At 32.9% G+C, this 24,689-nt stretch overlaps 4 protein-coding genes across 13 annotated transcripts in view; 1 reads left to right on the top strand and 3 right to left on the bottom strand.

The window, feature by feature from the left end:
- The window catches only part of Eip63E (cyclin dependent kinase Eip63E), a 237,518-nt gene extending 233,462 nt beyond the window's left edge, over positions 1 to 4,056 (bottom strand). Inside the window, exon 1 of one of the 3 annotated variants that reach the window (XM_074112581.1) lies at positions 3,821 to 4,056. In XM_074112581.1, the coding sequence (XP_073968682.1) occupies positions 3,821 to 3,869 (49 nt within the window). In that variant the 5' untranslated portion in view covers positions 3,870 to 4,056. The remainder of the gene's footprint in view (positions 1 to 3,820) is intronic. The other 2 variants (XM_074112580.1, XM_074112582.1) reach the window with 2 other exon arrangements.
- A 1,194-nt stretch (positions 4,057 to 5,250) lies between these two features.
- Positions 5,251 to 14,741, bottom strand: ICA69 (islet cell autoantigen 1-like protein). 5 transcript variants are annotated; one of them, XM_074112588.1, is made up of 10 exons: positions 14,725 to 14,741; positions 11,662 to 11,924; positions 11,311 to 11,579; positions 11,047 to 11,207; positions 10,259 to 10,420; positions 9,961 to 10,153; positions 9,450 to 9,552; positions 8,010 to 8,227; positions 7,217 to 7,260; positions 5,251 to 5,916 (listed from the first exon to the last, which is right to left on the bottom strand). In XM_074112588.1, coding segments are annotated over exons 2-10 (1,269 nt in total). In that variant the 5' UTR covers positions 11,664 to 11,924; positions 14,725 to 14,741; the 3' UTR covers positions 5,251 to 5,799. The 5 variants fall into 5 exon arrangements, with proteins under 5 accessions (XP_073968689.1, XP_073968688.1, XP_073968692.1 ...); XM_074112587.1 differs by lacking the exon at positions 14,725 to 14,741 and adding an exon at positions 12,313 to 12,471; XM_074112591.1 differs by lacking the exon at positions 14,725 to 14,741 and adding an exon at positions 12,313 to 12,471 and having other exon boundaries at positions 11,662 to 11,796.
- Positions 12,219 to 23,257, top strand: LOC141446133 (triokinase/FMN cyclase-like). 3 transcript variants are annotated; one of them, XR_012453535.1, is made up of 13 exons: positions 12,219 to 12,380; positions 14,082 to 14,303; positions 14,777 to 15,002; positions 15,098 to 15,273; positions 16,484 to 16,643; positions 17,186 to 17,400; positions 17,503 to 17,716; positions 18,953 to 19,261; positions 19,396 to 19,509; positions 20,638 to 20,814; positions 21,111 to 21,374; positions 22,494 to 22,816; positions 23,146 to 23,257. XR_012453535.1 is itself a non-coding variant. In XM_074112574.1 (13 exons), the coding sequence occupies exons 1-12, from the start codon at positions 12,358 to 12,360 to the stop codon at positions 22,755 to 22,757; spliced, it is 2,364 nt and encodes a 787-aa protein (XP_073968675.1). In that variant the 5' UTR covers positions 12,219 to 12,357; the 3' UTR covers positions 22,758 to 22,787; positions 23,146 to 23,257. The 3 variants fall into 3 exon arrangements, 2 of the variants coding, with proteins under 2 accessions (XP_073968675.1, XP_073968676.1); XM_074112574.1 differs by having other exon boundaries at positions 22,494 to 22,787; XM_074112575.1 differs by lacking the exon at positions 12,219 to 12,380 and adding an exon at positions 12,495 to 12,634 and having other exon boundaries at positions 22,494 to 22,787.
- The window catches only part of LOC141446131 (protein FAM135A), a 38,692-nt gene continuing 30,668 nt past the window's right edge, over positions 16,666 to 24,689 (bottom strand). For both annotated transcript variants that reach the window (XM_074112571.1, XM_074112572.1), the window contains 2 exons: positions 19,674 to 20,112; positions 16,666 to 16,824 (listed from right to left, as the gene is read on the bottom strand). The gene's annotated coding sequence lies outside the window, so the exon portion shown is untranslated. The remainder of the gene's footprint in view (positions 16,825 to 19,673; positions 20,113 to 24,689) is intronic.

Genomic DNA, 24,689 nt, shown 5'->3' with positions numbered 1-24,689 from the left:
TGACTTCGAGTCCTTGTGACTTTTTTTCTCTTCCCAAAGTTGGAAAAAATCACCTCAAAAGGGGACTCATTTTGGGACAACATTCAAACGGCTGTAACCGAGACCAGCTGAAGGCTTTTCCAGTATCCAGGAGTTCGAGCACTGCTATGAGGAATGGGAAGAAACGTCTCCAGCGCTGTGTTTGTCTTCAGAAGGAAGTTATTTTGAAGGTGACAATAATAGAATTGTAATACTTTTTGAATAAAAAAATTTAAAAAAAAAAATCAGTCTCATTACTTAATTTACAGACCTCGTAAAAAATTGCTGTGATTTCCCGACTTGATCACAAAATTTTTCGCAGATGACGAAAACTAGAAAACCAGCTGACCAACTATTGGTGATTAAGAGCCAATGAGAACTCACCATTATATCAATTTGGTGGAAGAAAAAAAACATAAGTGAAATCAGAAGGGGTTGTGATTTAGTTTCGAAGAATTTTTATCGTTTAGCATTGCAGAAAACTTGAAGTTATCATCAATGTCAATAACATCAAAATTACTTTACGCTGAGTCCACGTGTCAAGGCTATTTACGTGTTTAAGACCTAAAAACAAAAATGATGTTATTTAGCAATAAAAACTGCAAACTATTAATTGGGTTTCTATAGTAACTGAAACACACCACATTCGTGCACTTAGTGCAGTATTAAATACATTTTGTTTTACTTCGGTCCTCAATTTATAATTATAATTATAATAATAAAATACAAGTAAAGAGGATATTATTGTTATAAAATGAGTCTTAACTCACAGGTGAATTGAATTAAACGCAAGACCCATATAAGGGAGCGGAGGCTTACACTTTACATATTCAATAATTCAATAACAATGAAGCTCTAAGTTCACGCTTTGAACATAAACAAATAGCACTTTACAGTATTCACTGTTATTTTCTCTTTATAAAGAGCTTTAACTGACTTAAAAGTAAATAGCTGTCACACAGCTTGTTGCTTTCAATCAAATCAATATTTATTTTTACTATCGATACATCGAGATAATGCAAGAATATACTTTACTTAATTACTTCAAGGAGACATATGTTTTACCCCCTCTACTCACGTACTGCCTCAAAACTTAGAAAATAAGTTTTCTCACACAGAAAAACAATGTTTCAATTAAATCAAATTGATTATAAAAAAAAAAATATACGTATGTGTGACTATTTTATAAAACAAACATTGTAATTATTTTATAAAACATTTTCATAATTGAAGCTACCCTATAAGACGCAAGTATTGTTTTTTTTTCTTGAAACTGTATCAAGTTACACCATGAGAACGGTATTCAACTTGAAAATTTAAGAATTTGAGAAAAAGTTGAACTCTGGGCCTAAAAAAAAACGTAAGCTGTAGAAAATTTTGGGCAAACACTTAGACTTAGATCGGCGATTAACCTTCAACTACTGCATAAAAGAAAAAAAAAAAACTAACAGAAACCCATCTATCAGCCAAAGATACACTTATAAGACTATTTTTAGACAGTTACTTAACCATTAATAGAAGCGAAGTATGGTGAGAATACATCAAATTCCAAACTCTTCAAAGAATTCCAAGTGTTACAAAATAAACTCAGAAGAATTGTATGGGGAAAGCAGTATGATTTTTCTCAGGACTTCAGAGATTATAAATTTCAATGCAAGTCATACATCTGAGGGGTCACTGGCGCTTGAAGTTTTCCTCCTCAGTATAATCTGACAGCCTCCGCGAACACTGTTATGTCCTTCCAAAGACAACTTCGTTCATTACCGGAGCAGTGAGGTGTAAAGAAGCTCCAGAGAAGAGAAAAAATGTAAGGTCAAGCAGCTGGGTTCGAACCAGGGTACCCACTCCTAACCAGGAATTCATGTACACAACCATTTTTTTTAAAAACAAATACTCCGACGAACCATCCCATATTATTGGAATGGTAAAATGGCAACTTTATCTGAAACCAGTCAATAGTTAAACTAAAAATTTTCATGATATAATTTAAAATTATTTATTTTGAATAATTATTCTTGGATGTTGTTAAAAAAATATACAAATCAATTGACTAGAATTAATTAATATAATCTTACAAAAAAATTTAAATTAAAACGCGATAAGTACTCACATAATTAATAAATACATTACTTTAATAATTCTCGACGAAAATGGTTTGTGTCTAATTTAATAATGTCTCATCAAAAATGTAAATCTATCAGCTAGAGACTGTACAATATTTTTATTGTAATTCAATCAACTGAATCGATTAATTATATAAAAAAATATCGTTCGCAATCGATCAAGGATGAATTAATTTTTTCTTTTTTTTTGTACTTCAGTAAAAATACCCAAGAGTTTCAAATAAGCGACATTAAAATGGCTGGGCAGAAAAAGAAAAAAATTTCCCCTAAAAAATCTGAAATTCTCTTTCCAAATAACCTAAATATTAATTTACACGGAAACCAAAATTATTTTTTGGGAGGGGCGGAATATGAAATAATAGCGTGTTGCCTTCAATGTCCTTCATCAATTTATAGTTTAAATTATTTTTATTGCATTTAGTAAATAATTTGTAATTTTCTAATTACATAAATGTAACTCTCCAAAAGCAGAAAGTTTAATGCAATTATAAAATTAAAAATAGCCGATTTTTAAGCAACACTGACTAGTAAAAGAAATTGAAATTGTAAGTTTCGCCAAAAGTGTAAGGGTTTTATTTTACGCGACTACTAATTACCGCTTTGTTTTAGAAAAACTTATTATTTTAAAAAGTATTGTCAACTAGTTTTAACATTAAGAAATACTTGTTTCTAAGGGCAAAAAAACAAAAACAAAATTAAATGATTTAACCATAGTTAATAAGAAAGATAAATAAACTAACATTCTTACTGGAGTTCAAAGTCACAACACTTGTTTTCGTATGACTCATCTTTGATAAAAAAAGAAACACATGGAATGAAGTGGGGGAGGGATCTTAAGAAGAGCAATATCCCATTCATTTTTTTTTTTTTTTTTTAAAAAACATTCTGGCGAAACAACACTGCTTGGTTCTCCATTATTTCAAAGACGAACTTTACAATTGATGTGAATTCACGTAGAATTTTAGTAAGGTCTACATATAATTATTGCAGATATAACAAAAAAGAAATCGCTTTCTGTAAGTTTTATTATTTATTTTTTTATTCAATTAATCAAAGTAACTAGCGAATTTAAAGGAGCAATTCTGAAAACCTTAAGTGTTTCAAAATAGAAATAAACTGAACTTAATATAATCTTTTCTAACAGTTACAATACAGAATAATAATTAAAAACTCCTCCAACCTAGCCCTAATTGAAACTGTTTAATAGATTTTAGAAATAATATGGATTTAAATACAACTTTACAAAATATATATAACACGGCGAGAGATTACTAAGTATTCAGTAGTTTACTGATACCTCAGTAGTGGGATAGATAACAGCATCAATGGATATGTCCTCAGTAATCTTAGAAAATTATTCTAAATAATTTCTGGCGACCGGCTTTTCCATTACGGCAAGCAGACACCAATTGAAAATCGAAACAGCTGGGGCAAACCGGGAATTCGGTCCTGGGAATGTAACCTCCTTTAAAGAAGTTTTCATGAATTATGAAGTAACCGGGAAACGATGGTCATTTTTTTTCTTTACATTGTAACTTTATGATCTAAAACGATCTTCTGTCTTTTAGTAGTCAAGAAATGATTTTTTTTTTTTCCATTTGTTTACACATGCAAATTGGTTCAAGGAAGGTATTATGATAGAATGAACGTAAATAGCAACTTATAAAGTAAACACTTACCCTCCTTGAGTTTAGAAGAACTGGACGATTTATCCACCTGACAGTACATTATCAGAGAGCCTGCAGGGACTTTTTCAATAGTACTCACCTCAGAAAATAGCACATTTTGATTTCTTTAAATAAAAAACGCGTTTGCCGTGGGCACTCGCGTTCAAACGTTCAACCCTTGCACACTGATCAGTACTCTGACTGAATACCACCAGCCATCTTGCTTGGAACTGGTAACAGCCGTGCACAATAGTTCTAGCTAGGTCCGACAGGGTACACCACTAGATTGTAAACAAACTGGCTCCAGAGTGACAGATCAAGATGGCAGCATCCACCCAGTACGTCGTACTTCTTCCAGCTAGCGGGCCGGCCGTCTGGACCAGCCGGCCGCTTAGTTCCAATTTTAACCACAATTGCCAGGGCGCCAGTCTACTGGTGACGACAAATTATTACTAGAATATTGGATTCCGTAAAAAAAATCAAATCAAGATCTAAAGGAAGAAACTAAATAACGAAAAAATTAGGTTCCAAAAAGCTAAGATGTACTGTAATACACAGAGTTCCATATCTGCATCATCATCTTGATGTTTGAATTGAGAAATTTATTGTAAACTGCGTTTACAACTTAACACAATCCACAATACTTCAATGTAGAAGCACCATAATACCACGGAACTATTGAAGGGAAAGACATGAGTTTACAAGAACTCAGCTCTGATGAAAAATATTTTTAGATCTCTGAATATCGCTTCATCTGAATAGATAGTACCGAAGTGGATTAGCTCTGTTGTTAGTGCGATTCGACTAATAAGGGCGCTGGTCTCGGATTGAGTCCCAGATGCGTTATCCTTACAAATCTCTTGTTCAGAAACCTTAGCAACAGCTTCAACAACTCCACTGTCCACGGCGATAGATGTGCGGATGCTGGCCGCAAGGTTTTGGGGCGTTGAATGAAACTGAATGGTTCCAAAAGGTAGCAATAACTCTTTAAAAGAGAGGTATTAATGTTCCTTTATACGTAAGCACACAACGGCCAGCAATAACCAGTCATTGGACAAAAATATATATTCTCTTACGTTTGTGAAAGATCAACCTTCACAAAAATTCAGTATTTCTTGAAAATTATGGAAACGTAGACGTAAGATCATTTAACCTAATAAGAGACTAACTCAAACTGATTGTTTATAACCAAAGCTGAACTAAATTAACCAGTTTAAAAACTTAATTTAGTCACAAGAAATTTTTACAACTCAGTAAAATTATAATTTATTTATAAGCACATATTTTCTCCATTATCAAATGATTTCCAAAGTCTTCAGTTCAGACAAAGTTGATTAACGTTGAATTTTTTCAAGTTTTAACCTAGGATATGAGTAAAGTATGCGATGTTTTTTTTAATGGTTAGGTTATCATCAATTAAAAAAAATAAATCTTTATAACAATAACCTTTTATAATTGATATATATTTTACTTTTAAAAAATAATAAATGAGAAGATAAATTTAAATAAGTACATCACATATTGTATAATAAGAATGACTTCTTTGGAATTGAAGGCTACATATTTAATATATTTAAAAATAAAAGAAGCAAACAGCTGATGCAATCTTAAATTTTTGCAATGGTAACTTAAAAAATAAATAAATAAATAAATAATTTAAATGAATTATCTCTAGTTTAAGTGCAAAATAAAACATAACCTTTATAAGTAAAGACGATAAACATAATTTTTTTGTTTTACAAAAAAAAAATAAAATAAACAGATGCGGATACCTCCCAATAATAATAATAATTCATTTTTATTCTCGGCCAAGTTAAGTTGTTGATTCCTCTTTGGAAATTTAAAAGGGTTTTCATTGTTTTTAAGATGAGAATGCAATTACAGAGTTCTGAAATAAAAGCAGCTTATGCACTTATCTCCAGTGCAGGCACACAACAGATGCTCGTAGATGAGAAAGAAATGTTTTTTCCTTTTCCAACTCATCTCAATGGTTAGCAATTACGAAGTGGTTCTGTGGTTGCTGACGTCTGGCCGACACTATCTGGATTAGATAGTGGATCTAGTTCTGAAAATAGTTCTAGCCATGAAGTTTTTGTTCTGGAATCTTCCTGTAAAGAAAAGAGAAAGTCATTTGATAGAAACTTTAATTAAAATTGGGATGAATTTTTGGTGGGAATATCGAGGTGCGGTCATCAATAAATACAAAGTTTTTTGCTTTATACCAACGTTTCGGTAATTTTTTTACTACCTTCTTCAGGGTATTAAAAAAAAAAAAGTTTGTGAAGTTTAATGTACAGCTATATCATCATAACTGTTGAAAAATTACCGAAACGTTGGTATAAAGCAAAAAAAGTTGTATTTATTGATATTCTCACCAAAAATCATCCATCAACAACGGTCGATAAAAAAACAATACCATCATTAAATTAAAATAATTAATAAATGCATTTAATAACTGCGAAATTAGGTTAGAAGATATTTTTATTCAATCTTTGAGAATTACATAATTTTTAATAAAAGAAATATACGCAAGAATTCCTACGACTAGAGAATTTTCTTCGTTTTTTCTCAAATAAAAGAAGAGTAATTTTTAATCCTTATCTTTGCTCAAAATTGTAAAAATATTTCAAAATATGTGATTCTAAATTTAAAGCAGGTTTAAATAGTCAAAATTGCTTCAAGGATGGAGGGATACTAATGTGGAAGAACGATATTGCTGAGCATGAACATGAAAAACCAGCGTCTCCAATGGTAATTGTTCTGGAGGATACTAATGTGGAAGAACGATATTGCTGAGCATGAACATGAAAAACCAGCGTCACCAATGGTAATTGTTCTGGAGGATACTAATGTGGAAGAACGATATTGCTGAGCATGAACATGAAAAACCAGCGTCACCAATGGTAATTGTTCTGGAGGATACTAATGTGGAAGAACCGTATGAAAAACCAGCGTCACCAAGGTAGCTGTTACAGTTCAGCGTTGAAATAACTTTTACTGACTAAGTAAAGAAGTAGAAATCCAGAAAGCAACAAAGATAAAAAAAAAAAATGTTGGACCTGCAGTGGAGGACAAGATCGTTCCTTTTTTTTCGACGGAGAAGCTGTTCTGGACTGGTCTTGGATTTTACATTCATCACATCTAAGGTAGATTCATAATTTTTTGTGGAAAGAAGTTAAACTTCCATTATGTTTTTTGTTTTTAATACACAACAATAAATTGTAGTGTATTAAATATAAAAGGCTTGAAGTATACCCAAATTTTCCAACAAAAATTGGTCAGAAACAGGAAAAAACATGCTAGACGTGCATGTTCAGACTTGAATCAATTATGATTCTCTGCAGCAGAAAAAAAAAACACTTGTGAAAATGAAGTGAACTTAACTAATAACTGGAAAAAATTACTTACATTCTGCTGAGCTGATATGCCATCACTGTTTTGTCCATCATTATCTGTTTTATGAGGGAAATAGAAAACAGCTTAATTAACCATTATAAGCAGTGAACTAAGTTTGTTCATCATGAAAACTTAAAAACTAATCCTTCAAGAAGAAAACTGTGCATGTCTACTTTCTTTTCTACTTTGCAGAGAAAGTTTTCGCTTTTCACTATTGCGATTTTGTAAAATTGCATTCCACTCTTCATCGGAACTAGATGAAGAACTTTCTAAAGCATTATTAATAAATATCCAACTGTTGCCACAAAAGACATTTTAATTTTATTTAAACGTAAATTTTATAAATACTCCACTAAAATGTAATATAAAAAATTGAATTATATATGTATATATTTTTAATATAAGTCAACTTTACCAATAACTAATAAAGTTTATTATAACTGCTTATAAACGGGGTTAAAATTAAAAAAAAACAACCTCTTCAAGCTTCTGACTTATTTTCGAGGTCGCCATTTGTAATGTTTACATGAACGGTTAAAACGCCCCGTAGTCCCCATTCCACTTGAGTTTTCGATTGTAACAGTCGCAAGCAAGTGGAACGGACAAAACCGCGGTCGTGAGCGTGATCGTTGTGAACGCTTAGTGGAACGCACCCTAAGTGGACTAGTTATTACTTTTCTTCAGGTAACTTGGCATACCTGTGTGAATCAGCGTCTATCTCTTTAAAGGCTGTGTCATAAAACATTTATAATTAAAAAAAAAAAAAAATCAGTAATTAATCTAGAATTGAGTAAATAATAGTAACCTAATTTTCCCGAATCTAATGTAGCATTAACTTGACTAGTTTCAGAGTCTAAAAGAAGAGCCGCTTGATTTGAAAGTAACAGCTGAGATGGAAGAAACTGATTAACAGGTCTGCTGGAAGCTTCATTCATCAATTCCACGCCACCAGATCCACTACTTTGTTCTGTTGTATTCTCTTCTGATGGTTTCTCCATATCCAAATCATCAAAGTTCAGCAATCTGCATTAAGATATAAAATAAAACCTTAATTCAAGCTATTATTATAATTTTAACTGAGTTATTTCAATTTTTCATAAATTTATCCATGAATAAACCAAATTCTCAGGAAATAATAGCTGAGAAATATCCTTCTTTAAAAGGTAAGGCAGCCATTCAAGTGCTATTCCCGCTGTTCTGCAGGGACTCTAAACTGTCCCTAAGAGAATTAACTCCTCTTTTACAAGGTAGTGGTTAGGCCCATGTTATTTTATGCCCCTTGGAGTCTGGACATGTCGATCCAATATCGCCTCGCTGCAGATCATTGCAAAATAAATTCCTCAGACTTGTGACCACTTCCCCCCGCTATACCCGTATTAATAGACTTACACTCTAACACCAACATGGGACTATGGTAGAACACTACAATCAAGTACCTCGCTACTGGTTTTTTCAGTAAGTGGGAATCAAGTCACAATCACCTCTGCAGACTAATAGAGGGGACTATAGTTTGGACACGGTGCACAGGCACACATGAGAGGTAAGGACTCCCTGAAGTGAAACCTTCCTTGGAGGCTGAGGGTTTTTCATTGTTTCTTCCCCCCTCATTACTTACTTTTATACTATAGTAACATTTATGTAATTAGTTGGAGGTTATAGTATTTATACTGGAACTCCTTATGTACAAATGTATATACCTTCAAATGTTAAATAAAATTTATCCATCTATCTATCCTTCTTTAACAAAAAAATAAAATAAAGTCAAACTACACTAAAATAAGAATTAGTTTTTCTTTTTACAGCAATAATAATGGTAAAACATAATGCAGTGTGGACACCGTACAAATACAAAGCCGACTAGTGGCTCGTTGTCAAAGCTAATAAATTACAAACACAAAATATATTTACAGTTCAGATGTTAATTTGATTTCAATAAAAAGTCAATAAATCAAAAGTAAAATGAAATTAGCGTACAACTAAGAAAAAGATTGATCGTCTACAGCAGGCGTAACAATGCCTCCATTGTGTAACAATAAGTGAAACCATGATTAGAAGTAAGTTTAACACCTTGATCTACTACAGTATTGTCTTAAACTCTTTTTGCTTTAAAAGTAAGTATTGTATTATTTTTTCAACCTCCACCTTGCCAAAATTGTCTTTCAGCAAGAGTTACTTTTATTTAAAAAAAAAAGTATCAGAGATGAAAACTGAAATGCTATTTTAATAAATGATTAAATGTACCAACTTGTCTTCATTATCCTTGTCCGATTCAAGAGCTCCAGTTACTTCGTCTTCTGGTTTCATATCAGATAATTCCTTAAGGACACTAAACTCAAATTTATTGTGGTCTGCAATTAAGAAAGAAATAATGTTTCATAATGTTTATTTTTTTAAAAAAAAAAAAATAATAATAATTTGCAAGGGAAGGGATTAGCTATGTGGTTAGCATACTGGACTCCCACGCGGAGGTCCCGGGTTCGAATCCAGCAGCTGACCCTTAGATTTTCTCTTCCTAGGAGCTTCTTACAGCTCACTGTCCGGTGATGGACAGTGTTGTCTGTAACGAGAGAACACTGTCCGGAGGCCGGCAGTGCACTGGAAAAAGCTCCGGGCGCTAATAACCTCAGCTGTTGATGCGCCAAAAAAAAAAAAAAAAAAAAAAAAAAAAAAATAATTTGCAGATCAAAATAGAAATTACACTTTTATGATATGTACAAAAAAAAATTAATATTAATGTGTTCACAAAAATTACAAACCTTGACATGAATTAGCAATCTCGGAGAAGGCTTGGGCTGAAGCAGAAGCAAACTGTAACATGGAATTATGATATAGAATTAGTGCATGTGAAAACATGTTACACCTAGCCGCAGCTAAAAGATCTACTTTCTGTAGACAATCTAATTTATATCTATCAAAAACAGCTTTGGTCTTCTTGACAGTTTCTTGAACCTATAAAAAAAAAAGAAAACAAAATAAACCATCAACTATTTGCTCCATATTAAACAATAAATTTTTAAAACCAAAACCCAAATTTGACAACAAATCTATGATCACCTTTCTGAACTTCTCCATTTGTTTATAAGTGTCAGGATCTAATTCTTGAGAAACATCTTTCATCCAACTAAGAGAAGCTCTATATTCTGTTCTTGCTTTTTCCATTGCTTGAACAGTACGAAGTGTGTCTTGTATAGCACGCTGCCTGAATGTTTCAACCTCCTTAAAGTAATTCACACAATGGTTTATATAAAAGAACATAATGGATAGCAAAAAGGCAAGGAGATAAGAGTATTCTGTAAATATGGGCAACCAAAACAAGCTGCTAATGAGTCAAATAAATAAATCACTCCTTAATAAAGTAGACAACTTAAAATTATTTTTTATTTTCTTAGAGAACTTAAATCAGAATTGAGTTCACTTACGAAGTAGGTCTTCTATGTTAAAACTCAATATTTTAGACTGATTTATTCTAGCTAGTTAATAATAGCTAGCTTCTATCAGAGATTGGCGTTCTTGTAGACATCCTAGCTTACACAAGCAGCCCGAACATTCACAACAGTACACAAAGCGCCTGCATGTTCAGTTAATATGAACAACTTCTTGGATTTGGGAAACGTACAGGCAACTATGAAGATGTTATCTAATAAAACATACTTATCCTTACATAATGTACATTCTACAGATAACTACGCTTATGAACCTACACCGATTTCTCTGGTATCACAGATCATAAGACACAACAGTATTGGCTTTGATGGCCACTTTCTTTTATTCTAACTTAATATTAATACTTAGTATTAATGTATTTTTTAATAAATTCAATTGAAAAACTTTTAATAACTTACTTGAAATAGTCTCAATAAAGGGCTTCTTAAAGAAATTCGTTGTTGACCGGATTGGGACATAGTTTTGCCAAGATTCAGCATAAGGGCTCCAACTGCAGTTTTATCGACACGACTTGATTCTTTCAAAAACCTTCCCATTGAATTTTCTTCTTGGGCAAGTACTAAAATATTTTATTACGCTAAATGTAAATTATTATTGTTCACTTTTATTATTAAATTATTACTTTATCTGTTAATGAAACCTTTAAAAAAAAGTTGGCTTACGGCAAATTCTTTCTTGGTATTTGTCAATTGTACGCTGAAGTTCCAAACAGCTGTCCTGAATTGATCTAAATAATTCTAATTTTGCATCGAGTTCAGCATCAGAAGCAATTATATTGACATCTTGATTTCGACCCAATTTTCTTAGTACAGTTTCTTTAGTAACCCAGTACTGGTGTTGCATCTTTGAAATAGTTGAATTGTTTCTTTGATGATAGTCAGGTGGCCAATGTAAAGATCTATTATAGTGACTGTCGGTTTGATTGTATGCCCTACCCAGGATGAATAAAAAAAAAAAAAAAATCACTTATATTTAACACTCAAACACAATGTTTCCTCAATCTATATACTTACATTTTCCTTTGAATGATATGCAAATATATATTTCTTCTTCTGTTTGATATTAGGGTTAACAAATTCCAAATTTCTTGCAGGCACTGAATCTATAACATTCATAAAGACCTTTCCACTATTTTCATTACTGCTTCCCTAATAAAGCATAATAAATCCAGCTTTTGCATACGGATTAATGTAACCAGTTGAGGTAATAAGTAAAAAAATCAACAGTAACTAGTGTCTTCACACAAACGTAAGATATGTTAAGCCTTCATACATAGCTAAAAATTAAATAAACAAAACATCCTTATAAGTGTAAAAAAAAAGGCAACATACTGAAGTGACGAATAAATATTTAACTAAATTGTTTATTATCAGCCGATAATAACTTGTATGATGTCAAACTTAAACTAACTTAACAAAACAAACTTAAAAGTGTATTCCTTTTAACAATTAAAAACTAACAATCAACCTGAACATTAACCCAGACGCGCTTTAACCAATCATGACAAATAAAAACGGTTAATTTGTAATAAAAATAAATAATATGAATTATTCCACCATAATATCTTATCAGGAACAGAACAGATGGAATATTCAGTATTCAGTGCTACCCAGGCTCGTAAAAAATTAAAATACGTCTTTGAATAATATAATTTGTGTTTTTACTTGCAAATTTTTGTGATATCCAAATTCCAAAAAAAAAAGGAAAAAATGACTTCGACAGGAGATACAATGTAAGTTGATATTTTCGTGGCACACTTCTTTTCAACTTTCAACTTAACCTCTGTTGAAGCGGTTGAGTGTAGTTGTAGAGTAGACGTACCTGCACCATTTCAACCTTCCCCTTTATATTTAAATTCAATAGACATTGTCGGGATCTTTCGTTTAATTTCATTTTGTTCTCTTTTAAGTATGTGTCCAGATAGGTCTGTGGTCTTGGATTATTCCAAGTTTAAAGAATTTAAGGAAGACTAAAAACTCTTTAAGGGTAATTTGATGTGTTTGTTTACAAGTTTATTAAGATAGGAATTTATTCTCTCTATACCTTCATGTCCACTTGTAGTACAAAATGAAAATTAAGAACATGAAGTAACAGAATCATGCTCTTATTTTCTCAAGACTGCCGATTCTAGATAACAATAATTCTAGAATCTCTAGAGTTAAGTACTTATCGTGCATGTTTTTTTTCCTCCTAGGGATCTTATTTTACCATAATTTAACTTCAAATCATAGAAACTCAATCCGTTACATAAATCTTACGACTTTTTAAATTACTGTGAAACAGCGGTAAAAACCTCCAGGAATATCTTGTTCCTCCCTCTCGCTTTCTAGTTGTTACAAGGATGGCTTTACCAAATGAAACAAGCCGGGCTCCTAAAGGAAGTTAAAAAAGTAATTACTAACTAAATGAAGTTAGTACTTCCCCAGGAACTGGTTGCCAGGGCAAACTACTTGCTATATCTCTACTCACCGACTGCTACGCCCTCCTTTGATTTTTCAAAGATATCACCTTGAATTAAGAAGTAGGGAAGATATCCATTAACCATGTTCTAAAAGTGAATCTCCAGGATTAGGGAGCCGGCAGATTAGGTTAACAATACTCTGATGCCTAAACATCATTCCCTTTCCAAGAGTGGTTACTTCCTCCTCCACCTCCAGGTAATACGCTTCTTGGAGAAGTGACAATACTCTATAAAACTCGCGTTAATCTTGGAAAGGCAATTAAACCTACAGGGCGTCTGACACCTTTGGAGCTTTTCCAGAGTGAAGAGTATGACCTTCAGTTGACTTTCGAAATTACCTTGCTAATTTACTTTCATGGCTGGAGATTCGAAAATCACGGAATTATACACTAGTGTCTCTTTCAGCTCGCCCTCTTTTGGCTGATTCATGGAACTAACGAGGCGCTTCCTCAGAGCGGGAAAAGTTCTGGGAGGTTAGTCAAGTCGCAGGGGTTTGAGGACAGAATGAAGAGTTGACATTTTTATTTTCAATGCTTGGATTTCAACCTCCTAAGTTTTTAATAATTAACGTGACTGCTTTAGCCTGTAACAACAAATCATCCGCTTATAGTTTACAGTATTTCTTGGAACAAACTCTTGTGTTTTTGAAACTCATTTAAATCTTAATGTGTAAGATAACTTGGCTTTCACTTTATCGGAAATGAAACTTATGTGTTAAGAAAAGCCATCCCTTTTCCCTCCTGAAGTGCACTTTATCAAATTTTCCATCATCAATAAATAGACTTGTGGCATTAAAGACAAAAGTTTTCATACGAACTATACAATCAAGAGAGAAATAGATAGAAAAAAAACTATTGTAATTTCCATTAATTAGACGTCACAAATGACAGAATTAGTTTACTTTTTGGCTCTAATCCTATTTATTTTCATCTTAGTAGTATGTAACAATAAATTTATTTTTCTTTATTCAAGAAAAATATTTTCTGAAGATAATATCAATGGCAGTCAAGAGAAGATAGATGATTTTGTTTTTAATTTTGGTAGTACAAAAGTCGGTATAAGTAGAAGTGCTTATGAAAGTAAATCAAATTTTTCCAAGTCTGAACTGCCAAGTGAGAGCTATGCTTTCCAGGATGATGACGAAGAAGAAGAAGAAATCTCATCTGTTAATATGAGTGCATCCTTAGGCAAAATGTTAGTACTTAGTAATCAATTATCTGTTAGTATTATTGTTTATTACGGTGAGATTTTTACTTGTTACGATACAGTGAAATATAGGTAAGACGGAGACATTCTAATGTAAAAGTTTGCCCGAAAAATCGGGTGCTGCGTAAATAGCACGGCATACCAGTCTATTGCAATATAGTTTATCTTCTATGAGGCCTATCACCACCTATATTGGGGCATAGAGCTTACCATCCATTGCCCAACTCTCCTGAAAACATGCATCTCAATAGCTAATTGTGTTTCTTTCTTCAGCCGAATCAAATCTTCTAAAAATCCATCTCAGGACCCAGTACATTTTAAAAATTCCTTCGACTGGAATCCTCAGTACCTAAAGTAATGTCTAGAATGTTTAATTAAATTCTTGTTGGAATAAACGCTTTATACTTACCTAGTTACCCTTTTAATTTGTATCTTATCTTTTAAGTACTCTTGGTTTTCAGATCAAACATCATTTTATCAGGTAGAATACTAACAAAACCTGAAGATTTACGAGAAACAATAGAAATTTCAAGAAGTTCATCTGAAACTGACAAAACTTTGAAAATGTATTCTGAATTCAAAGTACTAGAAGGACTTACTGGCCTGACAATGCTTCATCCAGGTTTAGGGATGTATGCACCAGATAAAATTGTTTTCAGAACTGATCACAAAGAAATGAATGATAAGGTAATGATCGTAGGAAAAAAAAAACTTAAAAATGATCTTCAATAAAGAAAAAAATTAGATTAATTAGGTATAAAAGTTAATTTTTCTATATTTAGGTGAAACTGCTCTCAGGTGGTAGCGCTGGACATGATCCTTTATTCACTGGGTTTATTGGTTATGGGATGTTAACTGCAGCTGTTTATGGCGATGAAAAAGGAGGTCCTACAACGAATCAAATATTAATAGCTTTAAGAGAGATGGATTCTGCAAAGGGCATAATTATTATAATAAAGTAAGGCGCATGACCAGAAAAAATATAAAATAAACTTTTTTTTAAAAAAAATAATAATTTGAAAATAATGAAACAGTTGGTTTAGAAATGAATAGTTACTTTACTGAATATTTCATTTTCTTCTTTTACAATTTTCTCAAAATTCCAAGCATCTGGGGCTCTCAGTTTTATTTGAATCCATTTTGATACTAATCGTTTTCACTGAAATTGTGAGATAAAGGAGAAATTGAATTGAGTACTCCATTCAATTTTTCATCCTATTTTTGAGCTTTATATTTCTTATTTTATCCATGGGTAAGCCCCTACCGTACAATTAGGGAATTTTTTGACTTTCAAGTAACCTAACATAATAATCATTTTGCCAGTTTCCAAATTTCTATCTCAAAAAGCTATGTATTTTATTTCCTGATTTGTTCACTAAACGTCAAAGCAGAAAACTCGAAATCTGCATGCCGCATCAAGACAGAATTTCATCTAAGGTGGATAGCCGCTAGAGAGGTCGGACGCGGTAGGTATCTCACGAATTCTATTTAAATTTGACCTGGTTATTCTGAATAAAAAAAAAAATAAGTCTACTCGTATTCGACTTAATAGGCCTCAGGGGCCCGGAAAAGAAAAAGTTAAAAAAGTGAACAGAACTCTGGTACAAAGTGGTTTTAATTCAAACAGCTTTCTACCTTGAAAGTTACATCGTTTGTAGTAGCCTAAAGTTCGACTTTTTTTTTTCTAGTTTTTCGAGGGCTGATTTCGAAACTGTATATGTATCTCACATTTTATCATATGTAAACATCCTTTAAAAAAAACCTCACGTAAGATGGCTTCAGAAACTTAAGATCTGTAGCTCTTAACTATTTTTTTAACCTAAACATTGTTTTTAAGGCTGCTGAAATTAATTTAATCGAACCAAGTATCGAGTAAATATCGATGATAAGAGCTAAATAAGTATCGATTTAATTTTGATCTAGAATAACCAGGGAAAATTTAAACATAAATTAACGTGCCTCATTAGACTAATTGGTAAAATTTACTTTTCTCGAATTCAGACGACATCAAAACGGATATTTCCAATTAAAAAAAAAACTAAAAATCGAAAATTAGTTCGATTACAATATCTTCGCTCAACTTGTAGAGAAAAAAAAGAGTAACTACTTATCTTTTATTGGCAGAGTTAATACTTAAGTGTGTTTAAAAATTTCATTTATTATTGCAGAAACAATTTGGATGAAAGATTAAACTTTGGACTTGCTATGGAACGTGCAAGAGCTGAGGGTATATTGGTTGATATGGTGGTAGTGGCCGATGACTGCTGGGAATCTCAGGAGAACAGCGTTGGTCGACGATGTTTGGGAGGATTAGTGGCTGTGATCAAAGTAAGTAATTAATTGTACAAAGTTGTTTGGTTAAAATATATTTTTAAAAAAATGCATACATGAAAAAATAGTTTTCAAAAAGTTTTTCCACAACCAGAAAAAGGTGGTATTGTTATCAAATTATTATTTCTAAAAGAAGGTATGGTAATCGTGGAAAATTCCAATTTGAGCTCTCCAGAGTCTAAAAAAAAAAAAAAAAGTGGCTTTTACAAAATATGTCCACGATAGTTAAAAAAACAGGGAATCGCTGGAAGTTTAATTTTAATCTTACGCTTAAGTACTAACTCTGAGGATGGATGGAGATATGGGAAGGGTTTTTGGGCCTCTTATTGAATGTCTTGAAAAGCCCCTTGCCCTTGGAATGTCCCGTTGAACAAGGCTCACACTTCTTGAACATGAGTTGTTAGATTTTTTTTTTCAAAGTTAACTGTTTTCTAGTGCGGCAAATTCATGAAGTCATAAATGCAAACAAGCATTACTACATAGTTAAAAAAAAGAATACAAATAGTTGTAGGATTTCACAAATTTTCCTTCTTTATCAGGTTGCTGGTGCTATGAGTGAAATGAAAAAGTCTATGCGAGATATATTTATAATGTGCCGTGCAATGATAATAGCTAGTTTATCTGCTGTATTTTGTAAAGATCATTTTGTAAGATTTGGTACTGATATTAATGGTATTGGTGGCAAAAATAAAGGAAAGATGGATGTTCATGAGCTAATAACGGATATGATGGCTTATATAACTGATGCTAAAAGGTTGGTAACATTGTAAAGTTGTGTTAATAAAAATTCAAATATTTCTGAAATTTATTTATATTCTAGTTTAATTAGATAATTTTTTTTTTCTACATTTTTCAGTTATTTTTCCGAGTCTATCTTCCCACTAAACAAGTTTATCGTTTTAGTGAACAGTTATAGAATAGACAGTTTGCTTCTAGGCTATGTAGCTAAGGAACTATTGAGTTGTTTTAAAAAAGAGAACGTATGTGTTGAAAGAATGTATTGTTCTACATTTATCTCGGGGCCCCGTCCTGGAATTTGCATTACTTTAGTAAAGGATATCGATGAAGAGGTAAGTGAAGTATTTTTTTTTTTTTTATATAAATTATTTTTTGTTATTTATTTATTAAGCATAAAAGTGTGGTCGCTTAAGAAAATTTCATAATACGTACTTACTTAAAACATCTGTTCATTTAGTACCAACTTTCAAGTCAGCTGATTTTATTAAAAGGACAAAATTTAGTTCCACATTTTATTATTTTTTTTATTTTTATTTTTATTTTTTTTGCGCATCAACAGCTGAGGTTATTAGCGCCCGGAGCTTTTTCCAGTGCACTGCCGGCCTCCGGACAGTGTTCTCTCATTACAGACAACACTGTCCATCACCGGACAGTGAGCTGTAAGAAGCTCCTAGGAAGAAAAAATCTAAGGGTCAGCAGCTGGATTCGAACCCGGGACCTCCGCGTGGGAGTCCAGTATGCTAACCTCATAGCTAATCCCTTCCCTCCACATTTTATTATTATTGTTGTAGTAAACATTCTCTCCCAGAAGTGTCAAATAAAATTTTAAAAGTTATTGTGACATCTACACGTAAGCAATATCGATGTGAATGGGTAAACAAACAAAAAAAAATCGAACCTAATTTTTTTTTTTGAAATTTCCAAAAAATGAAAAAATCCGTTTAGTAAATCGCTATTTCATGTGAAGGAAAATTATTTAGAGTAGTTGTCAAATTGTTTAGTTTAACCCGTTGCCGCAAATGACGGCTATAGCCGTCCGATCTTTGTTGATATGTAGGCAAACGACGTCTATAGCCGTCGTGCACATATTAATTAATAAAAAAAAGTACAGCGTTAGTACGTAGTGTACTAACGCATACACTTGTTAATTATTGAATTAATATGTGCACGACGGCTATAGACGTCGTTTGCCTACATATCAACAAAGATCGGACGGCTTCAGCCGTCATTTGCGGCAACGGGTTAAACTAAACAATTTGCCTTAAATTTACTGTTTTTAAGATTACATCGTTTGTGCTACGTAATGTTGATTTGTGAATAATTTTCTCACAAATCGAAACTTGTATTTGAATAATTGTTCTAAGAATGTTTGTTTTTGGCATTTTAGGGATAGGCTGAAATTATCATTTGTGTGTTTTAAAATATTGATAATTGTAAATGTTTTAAAATTTGAGTTTTTGAAATGAAATGTATAAGATAGAAACTTGTGAAGCGTTATGTATATTAATGTTCATTAATGATAAAAACAATACTCATAACTTTTGAACATAATTACTTTTATGTTACAGCTGTTACAATGGTTTGATTATGCAGTGCCAACCAAACTATGGCCAGAGAGTGCTTTACTTCAACCATTAGTTAAGAGGATAAGTTTACATTCCTCACATTCATTAGAAGTTGGCTGCGATATGCCTTATGTAAAAGGTCCAAGTAGTTCAACAATATTTTATGATTATTGTTTGGAGTGTGTCAGTATTGCTTGCAGAGCAATAATTTCTTCAGAATTTATGTTGAATAAAATGGATCCAATGAAAGGTCATGGCTCGTTAGTAGCAAATGGAGCTAAAGAATTATTAAAAGTACTTGAGGATAATCAAGTAAGTTTTTTGTGTTATTCTTAATTACTTAAATTAAACAAAGTTTAATCACTGACTTAACATCCAGAACTTAGAACAAAAAGGAATATTTTAGTGTTTAGTTTCTAAATTTCTAAATAAATTTGTTATTTCAGCTGAATCGGTGTAAACCATATTTTTTTGTGACTAAAATTGGATTAATTTTGGAAGAATCAATATTAGGTGCAACGGGAACTATGTACGGCCTATTTTTCAGTGGAATTGGGCAGGTATAAACTCTAAAAAATTAAACTATATTATTATTATTTTTTGTATTTACATCAGTAAACAGCTAGAAAAGCCAATATAATTTGATAGTCATACAGACAGATAAGTCGTGCCAAATAACAAGTCAAACACAAGGTTTTTTTATGTATAAAAATATTTATCTTACCTGTAAAGTAAACAAGTCCAGTCTTCAGGCACTGAATTTTTACAGCTTCTACATCATCTGTATTGTTTTATACTATTTTTTTTTTTTTTCTGTATGAGTTCTGGAGTGATGAGATTTGAACATTTAAACATTTGCAGCGCGTATGAGAGAGTCATCTTGGGTAGGACATTGGCTTTCAGGTTAGAATAACATTTCGGCACAATCGATATCTTCATTTATCGAATCTTGAAATCAAATCATAATTCTAACCAAAGAAATCCTAATTTACCTTTTCTTTTGTCATTGAATTACCTTGAATATTTAAGGAATCGGATAATTTTTTCTTATTTTGTTTGCAATTTTTCTAACTGTTGTATTTTGACTGCTATGTATATGGATTTCACTCCTTTGAAATCCTTGATATCCCATACGCATCATATGGCTGTATTTCGATAGCTTCCTGGTAAAAATGAATTGGTAAAGTCGTTTTAAGTTACTATTTTTTCTTTATATCACTATTAATAAATCATACCTCCAGTGTTGTTCAATCGCTTGTACTTCACAAAAAAAAAAAAACTTATTTCTAATGTCTCTACGCTGGAATGAGTGGTTCCCACTTCCCAGAAGAAAGGAATTAAATATTCTTTTCTTGGATTGAAAATGTGACTCGTTTACGTCCACGAAACGAAGTTTATTTCACTTAATATTCATCAGCCATGAGGTAATTTTAATTTTTTAAACTGATAAATGAGTTCGATAATTGGCCGTTGTTACAATACTTATTTCTTTTATTAGTTGACTTAGACCAAACAAGAATAAATTTTCTTTAATCATTGCCGTTTCGAGTACTTCCAGTTTCATTTTATTATTATTAGTATTACTCGCCTTAAAGTTTTTTATTCATTTTATTATTTGTTGCTCAAATTTGACTTATGAATTATGATCGAATTAGCCTCATTTTTATTATTATTTGTTTTAATTGCAGTTTTTTTTAAAATTTACTGAGATAATAGAACTGGATTTTGATTTGTGGACAGCTGGTATCAAGAAAGGTATTCATATTTTAGCTGCTATGACAAATATTAAACCTGAGGAATGTACGTTAATAGATGCTTTGTTACCACTTTATAATGGTTTTACTGCGAACAATGGCAAAAATTTTGTAAGTTAAAAAGAGTCTTTTTCGATTATTACTTATAAACTTCAGTGTTTTGTATTTATAATTATTATTTTTTTGAAAGCTTAATAATAATAATCATTACTTTACTCTTTTTTTGAAAAGAAAAGTAGTTACATTTTTTTAATAACAACTTACGAGCCCGTATTGGAGTGTAGCCTTTACCTTTAGGGAGGTTACAAAACGTTTACAGATTAAAAAAAAAAGCGCAATTCTTCTTAAATTTTAATCATAAACTCTTAAAGAAATTTTGTTCATATATACAATATATTATTCTTTAGTTACAACGGTTAAAAAAAGGTGCAGAAGGAGCTGAACTCGGTGCCCAAGCTACATCTTATATGAAATCTTCAAGACATCTTCCTGAATTACCCGAACCTGGAGCGCAAACAGTAGCCACAGTAATGAGAGCTATTTATGAAACTGCCAAGAGATTGCATGAAAACGATGAGAAATTATTAAAAGATTCTAATCGATTCCCATGCTCGGTAGCCACTGTGGAACTACCGTCCAGCGAAGAGTTACTTCTACTGGAGCTTGCTGGAGTTAGTAATTTTTTGTAATTTTCCATTTATAAGTACTACGGTTTTTTTTTTTTTTTTTTATTTGGATGAAGAATAATTCAACGTTTACTTGAAAGCCATGTGGCTAGTATATACTATTGAGGATACTGTTTAGTGGAGTATCCATGGTAACGCTAGCGATATTTATTGCGCCTGCGCTTTATGACAGTTTTGGTAGTACAGTAGACTCTCAGAAATCCGGACTTTTGTGGGCGGACGGCCGGTCCGGATTTCGAAAAATCCGGATTTCCCGGAGGTTGGCATGACTGATGATTTCCGACTTTATGGTGAACAATTATGACAATACTGTATGTGTTAACGTTTATTAACAGTAAGCTGCTGTTCTGTATTATACTGTACACTAGTACTGTAATTAACAGCGAAAGAACATTTTCTTTTTCCACTTTATTCTTCGTTTTTAAACTCTCCTCCATCGATTTCCTTGAACTGCCTCGTCAATTTTACTGAAACACCGAGCGCCCGACGATGCAAACTACTGTACATAACATTTGTATAATGCGGGCTATTTGCGTGCCATGCATATAGTGTGTTACCTTATATCAAATCAACGTTTTGTCGTTTTTAGTTGCAAGAAATTTTATTTTTTTAAATTCAAGATCATCGATCCGGACTACCGAGAGTCAGGACTAGGCCGATCTGGATTTCTGAGAGTCTACTGTATAAATAGTAAACTCGAGGGGTGTGGGCTCCCGAAAAAGTAATCCCCTCAAACCCTCAGATTTTACCTGAATGATTCAATTAATCTAAAAATCAAGGAATAACATCGATTATTGAATTGATTCAACAGATATAACTAACTATAGCTTCGTACCGCAGTAAGATTTAAAGCGCTTGTCGATTAACAAATGTCCAATGTACTCCACTCTTTTAAAATGCCAATATACTTCTCAGTTAAATCAAGTAAACTTCATTGTCAGATAAGTTAAGTAATTCCAGTATCAAGCGAAGACTTCTTGAAAACTAGTTGATTATTTCTTTTAAAACATTAAATAAATAGTGAAAATTTGTTTTAATGACAAGATTTCGACTTAGGAACTAGAACATTTATAAAAAAATGTTTTAAATTATTTTTCTTCACAGGAGGAAGTTGGAGAATTAATAGTATTAGATGAAGAAATAGATGAAGAGTTGAACGGAAATACGTATAAATATAAATCAAAAAAAGAAGAGGGATTGAAAGAAGTAGAAAAGCATGATAATTCAGAAATTGAAATGGTAAAAGAAGAAGAAGAAGAAGTCGTCGTCAAAAAAGAAGAAAAAGCAGCTGAAGAAGTGGATGAAGCTACTACTGAAGTAGAACAAGAACAAGAAGAAGTAGAAGAAATGGAAGATGCTCCAGTTTGACCGAAAAAAAAAACATGGCGATGAAAAAAGGTGAGATGGATATTGAACACTAGATGAAGGTATTGTTATTAATTTTAATTTATTTTTATTTTTCTTGTTTTGATGTCCTAGTCTAAGTAACCTGTAAGACAAAACAGGAATCAGAATTAGAAAGCGGGACGCCTATGCCCCACGGCACCGCAGCCACAAGAGACTTATTGTACCTTCAGCGAGAATTAAATATTCCTGGTGTATGAACAGTAGTAATTGGTTGTAATTGAGCAGTGCTAGGAGCCCTTTATGGGATGTAAACTTCAAAATTATTATAGGATTTAAAATTAAAAATAAAGGATAAATATAAGTACTACGCTTTAAGTTCAACTTTTTAAAGTAAAAAATATTTTCTCAGATAAAGAAGATGCTGAGGAGCAAGGGGAAGCTGTGGATGGATGAGGCGAATCAAGGATGTGATATTCTTGTATTAAACGATCGTATTTGTAAATAAATTTAATATTTCTAAATTTTCTGAAATGTTTTAAGTTACCTGCTTTCTTATAATACTTAATGAAGTAAGAACAGCATTTTATCGTAATTAATAAAAGAAATGTCTTTTATTAATTACGATAAGAAGCTGTTTCTTAATTTTTTTAAAAATAATCTTATTGACATATACAACTACGACAATGGTGTACATCAGGATATTAGGAGAGGGGTAAGGAACCCTGTGGATGAGACATTCCATTATCATGAACATTTATTACAAAAGCTCTCATGATTAGCGTAGATGCTGTCACACACTGTCTTCTCTACCCTATCCTTGGAGAATTACCCAGAAGTGTAATACGGTGGATTTGATGAAAGTATTAGGGTATAAGCTCTGCTGAAAAGGAATGAAATTTTGAGGAAAACAAGTAATTACGTCAGGCAGTGGACAGTGAACAGCTGTTAGAAGATAAGATTCTAGTAGGGCGGCCCTTAAGGCCTACGCCACTGCGACCCCTTTGGATCTATTGTGGCTTCCACTACTCTAGAGTTCGCCCTCCAGACCCGTCCGTTTAATCAGACCCTTAATTCTGGAGAGCGACTCTTGGGTAAAGCTCTCACAGGCCTTGGTTTTTCCTCCCCGAGTAGTAACATCCTTAGCCCAGACAAGCCCCTCAAACTGACACAATTCGTGCTGTGCCCGTTTCCTCCTCCTCCTCCTGACAGAACCTACAAAGGCTAGCCATCCACCAGGGGCCCATGCGATGCATGTGTTTTCTGCAGCCGGCAGTGGCCTGGTTAATAGGCCTACAATTATCCTTATAGCCCCACGCGGCCTTGATGGATTAAATCTGCAGTCAGCTTTGGGCGAATAGCCTCTGATGAACTCCTTCGCTTGTCTCTGTCCAGTGGTGGCAAGCCACCACTCCTGAGACCTAGTCTGCACCCATAGTTTAATGGCCGCAGTCTTAAGACACTTTGACACCCAAAAATAGGGCTCCGGGCCAACGCAGTGTCCCGCAGAGCCTTCCCGGCAGGCTAATAAATCTCCCACTTCGTGTCCTTTATGTCCTGAATGACCAGGTACCCAAACCAGAAAGATTGTGGTCACTGATTTCCTTCAGGACACCCAAACAGTCCCAAACCAGCTTTGAATTGACCTGGTAGGAACTAATAGCTCGTAGAGCAGCCTGACTGTCCGAGAAAATCACGACCTTAGCTCCTAGTAGTAAAAAAAAAATATATATATATATACGAGGGTCGTTTGAAAAGTCCGTGCAAAGTCAGAGAGATAGCACCACTGGCGCGTATCGAGGTTATGTTTAGTTAGTAGCATCTCTTGGAAGAACACACACCAAGTTTCAGCCAGATCGGTCTATTTCTTTGTGTTTGGCATTCGTTTGAATCGAGGAAGTCGAGTGATTTTCAAAAAATGGACGAAAAAGAATTTCGTGTGTTGATTAAACACTA

This window comes from Rhodnius prolixus, unplaced genomic scaffold (genome assembly GCF_049639745.1).
Source record: "Rhodnius prolixus isolate KJV_2025 unplaced genomic scaffold, Rpr scaffold_1, whole genome shotgun sequence".
NCBI classification, from domain to species: Eukaryota; Metazoa; Arthropoda; class Insecta; order Hemiptera; family Reduviidae; genus Rhodnius; species Rhodnius prolixus.
The sequence above is the reverse complement of the archived record's forward strand: the minus strand, read 5'-3'. Positions and strand labels throughout refer to the sequence as shown.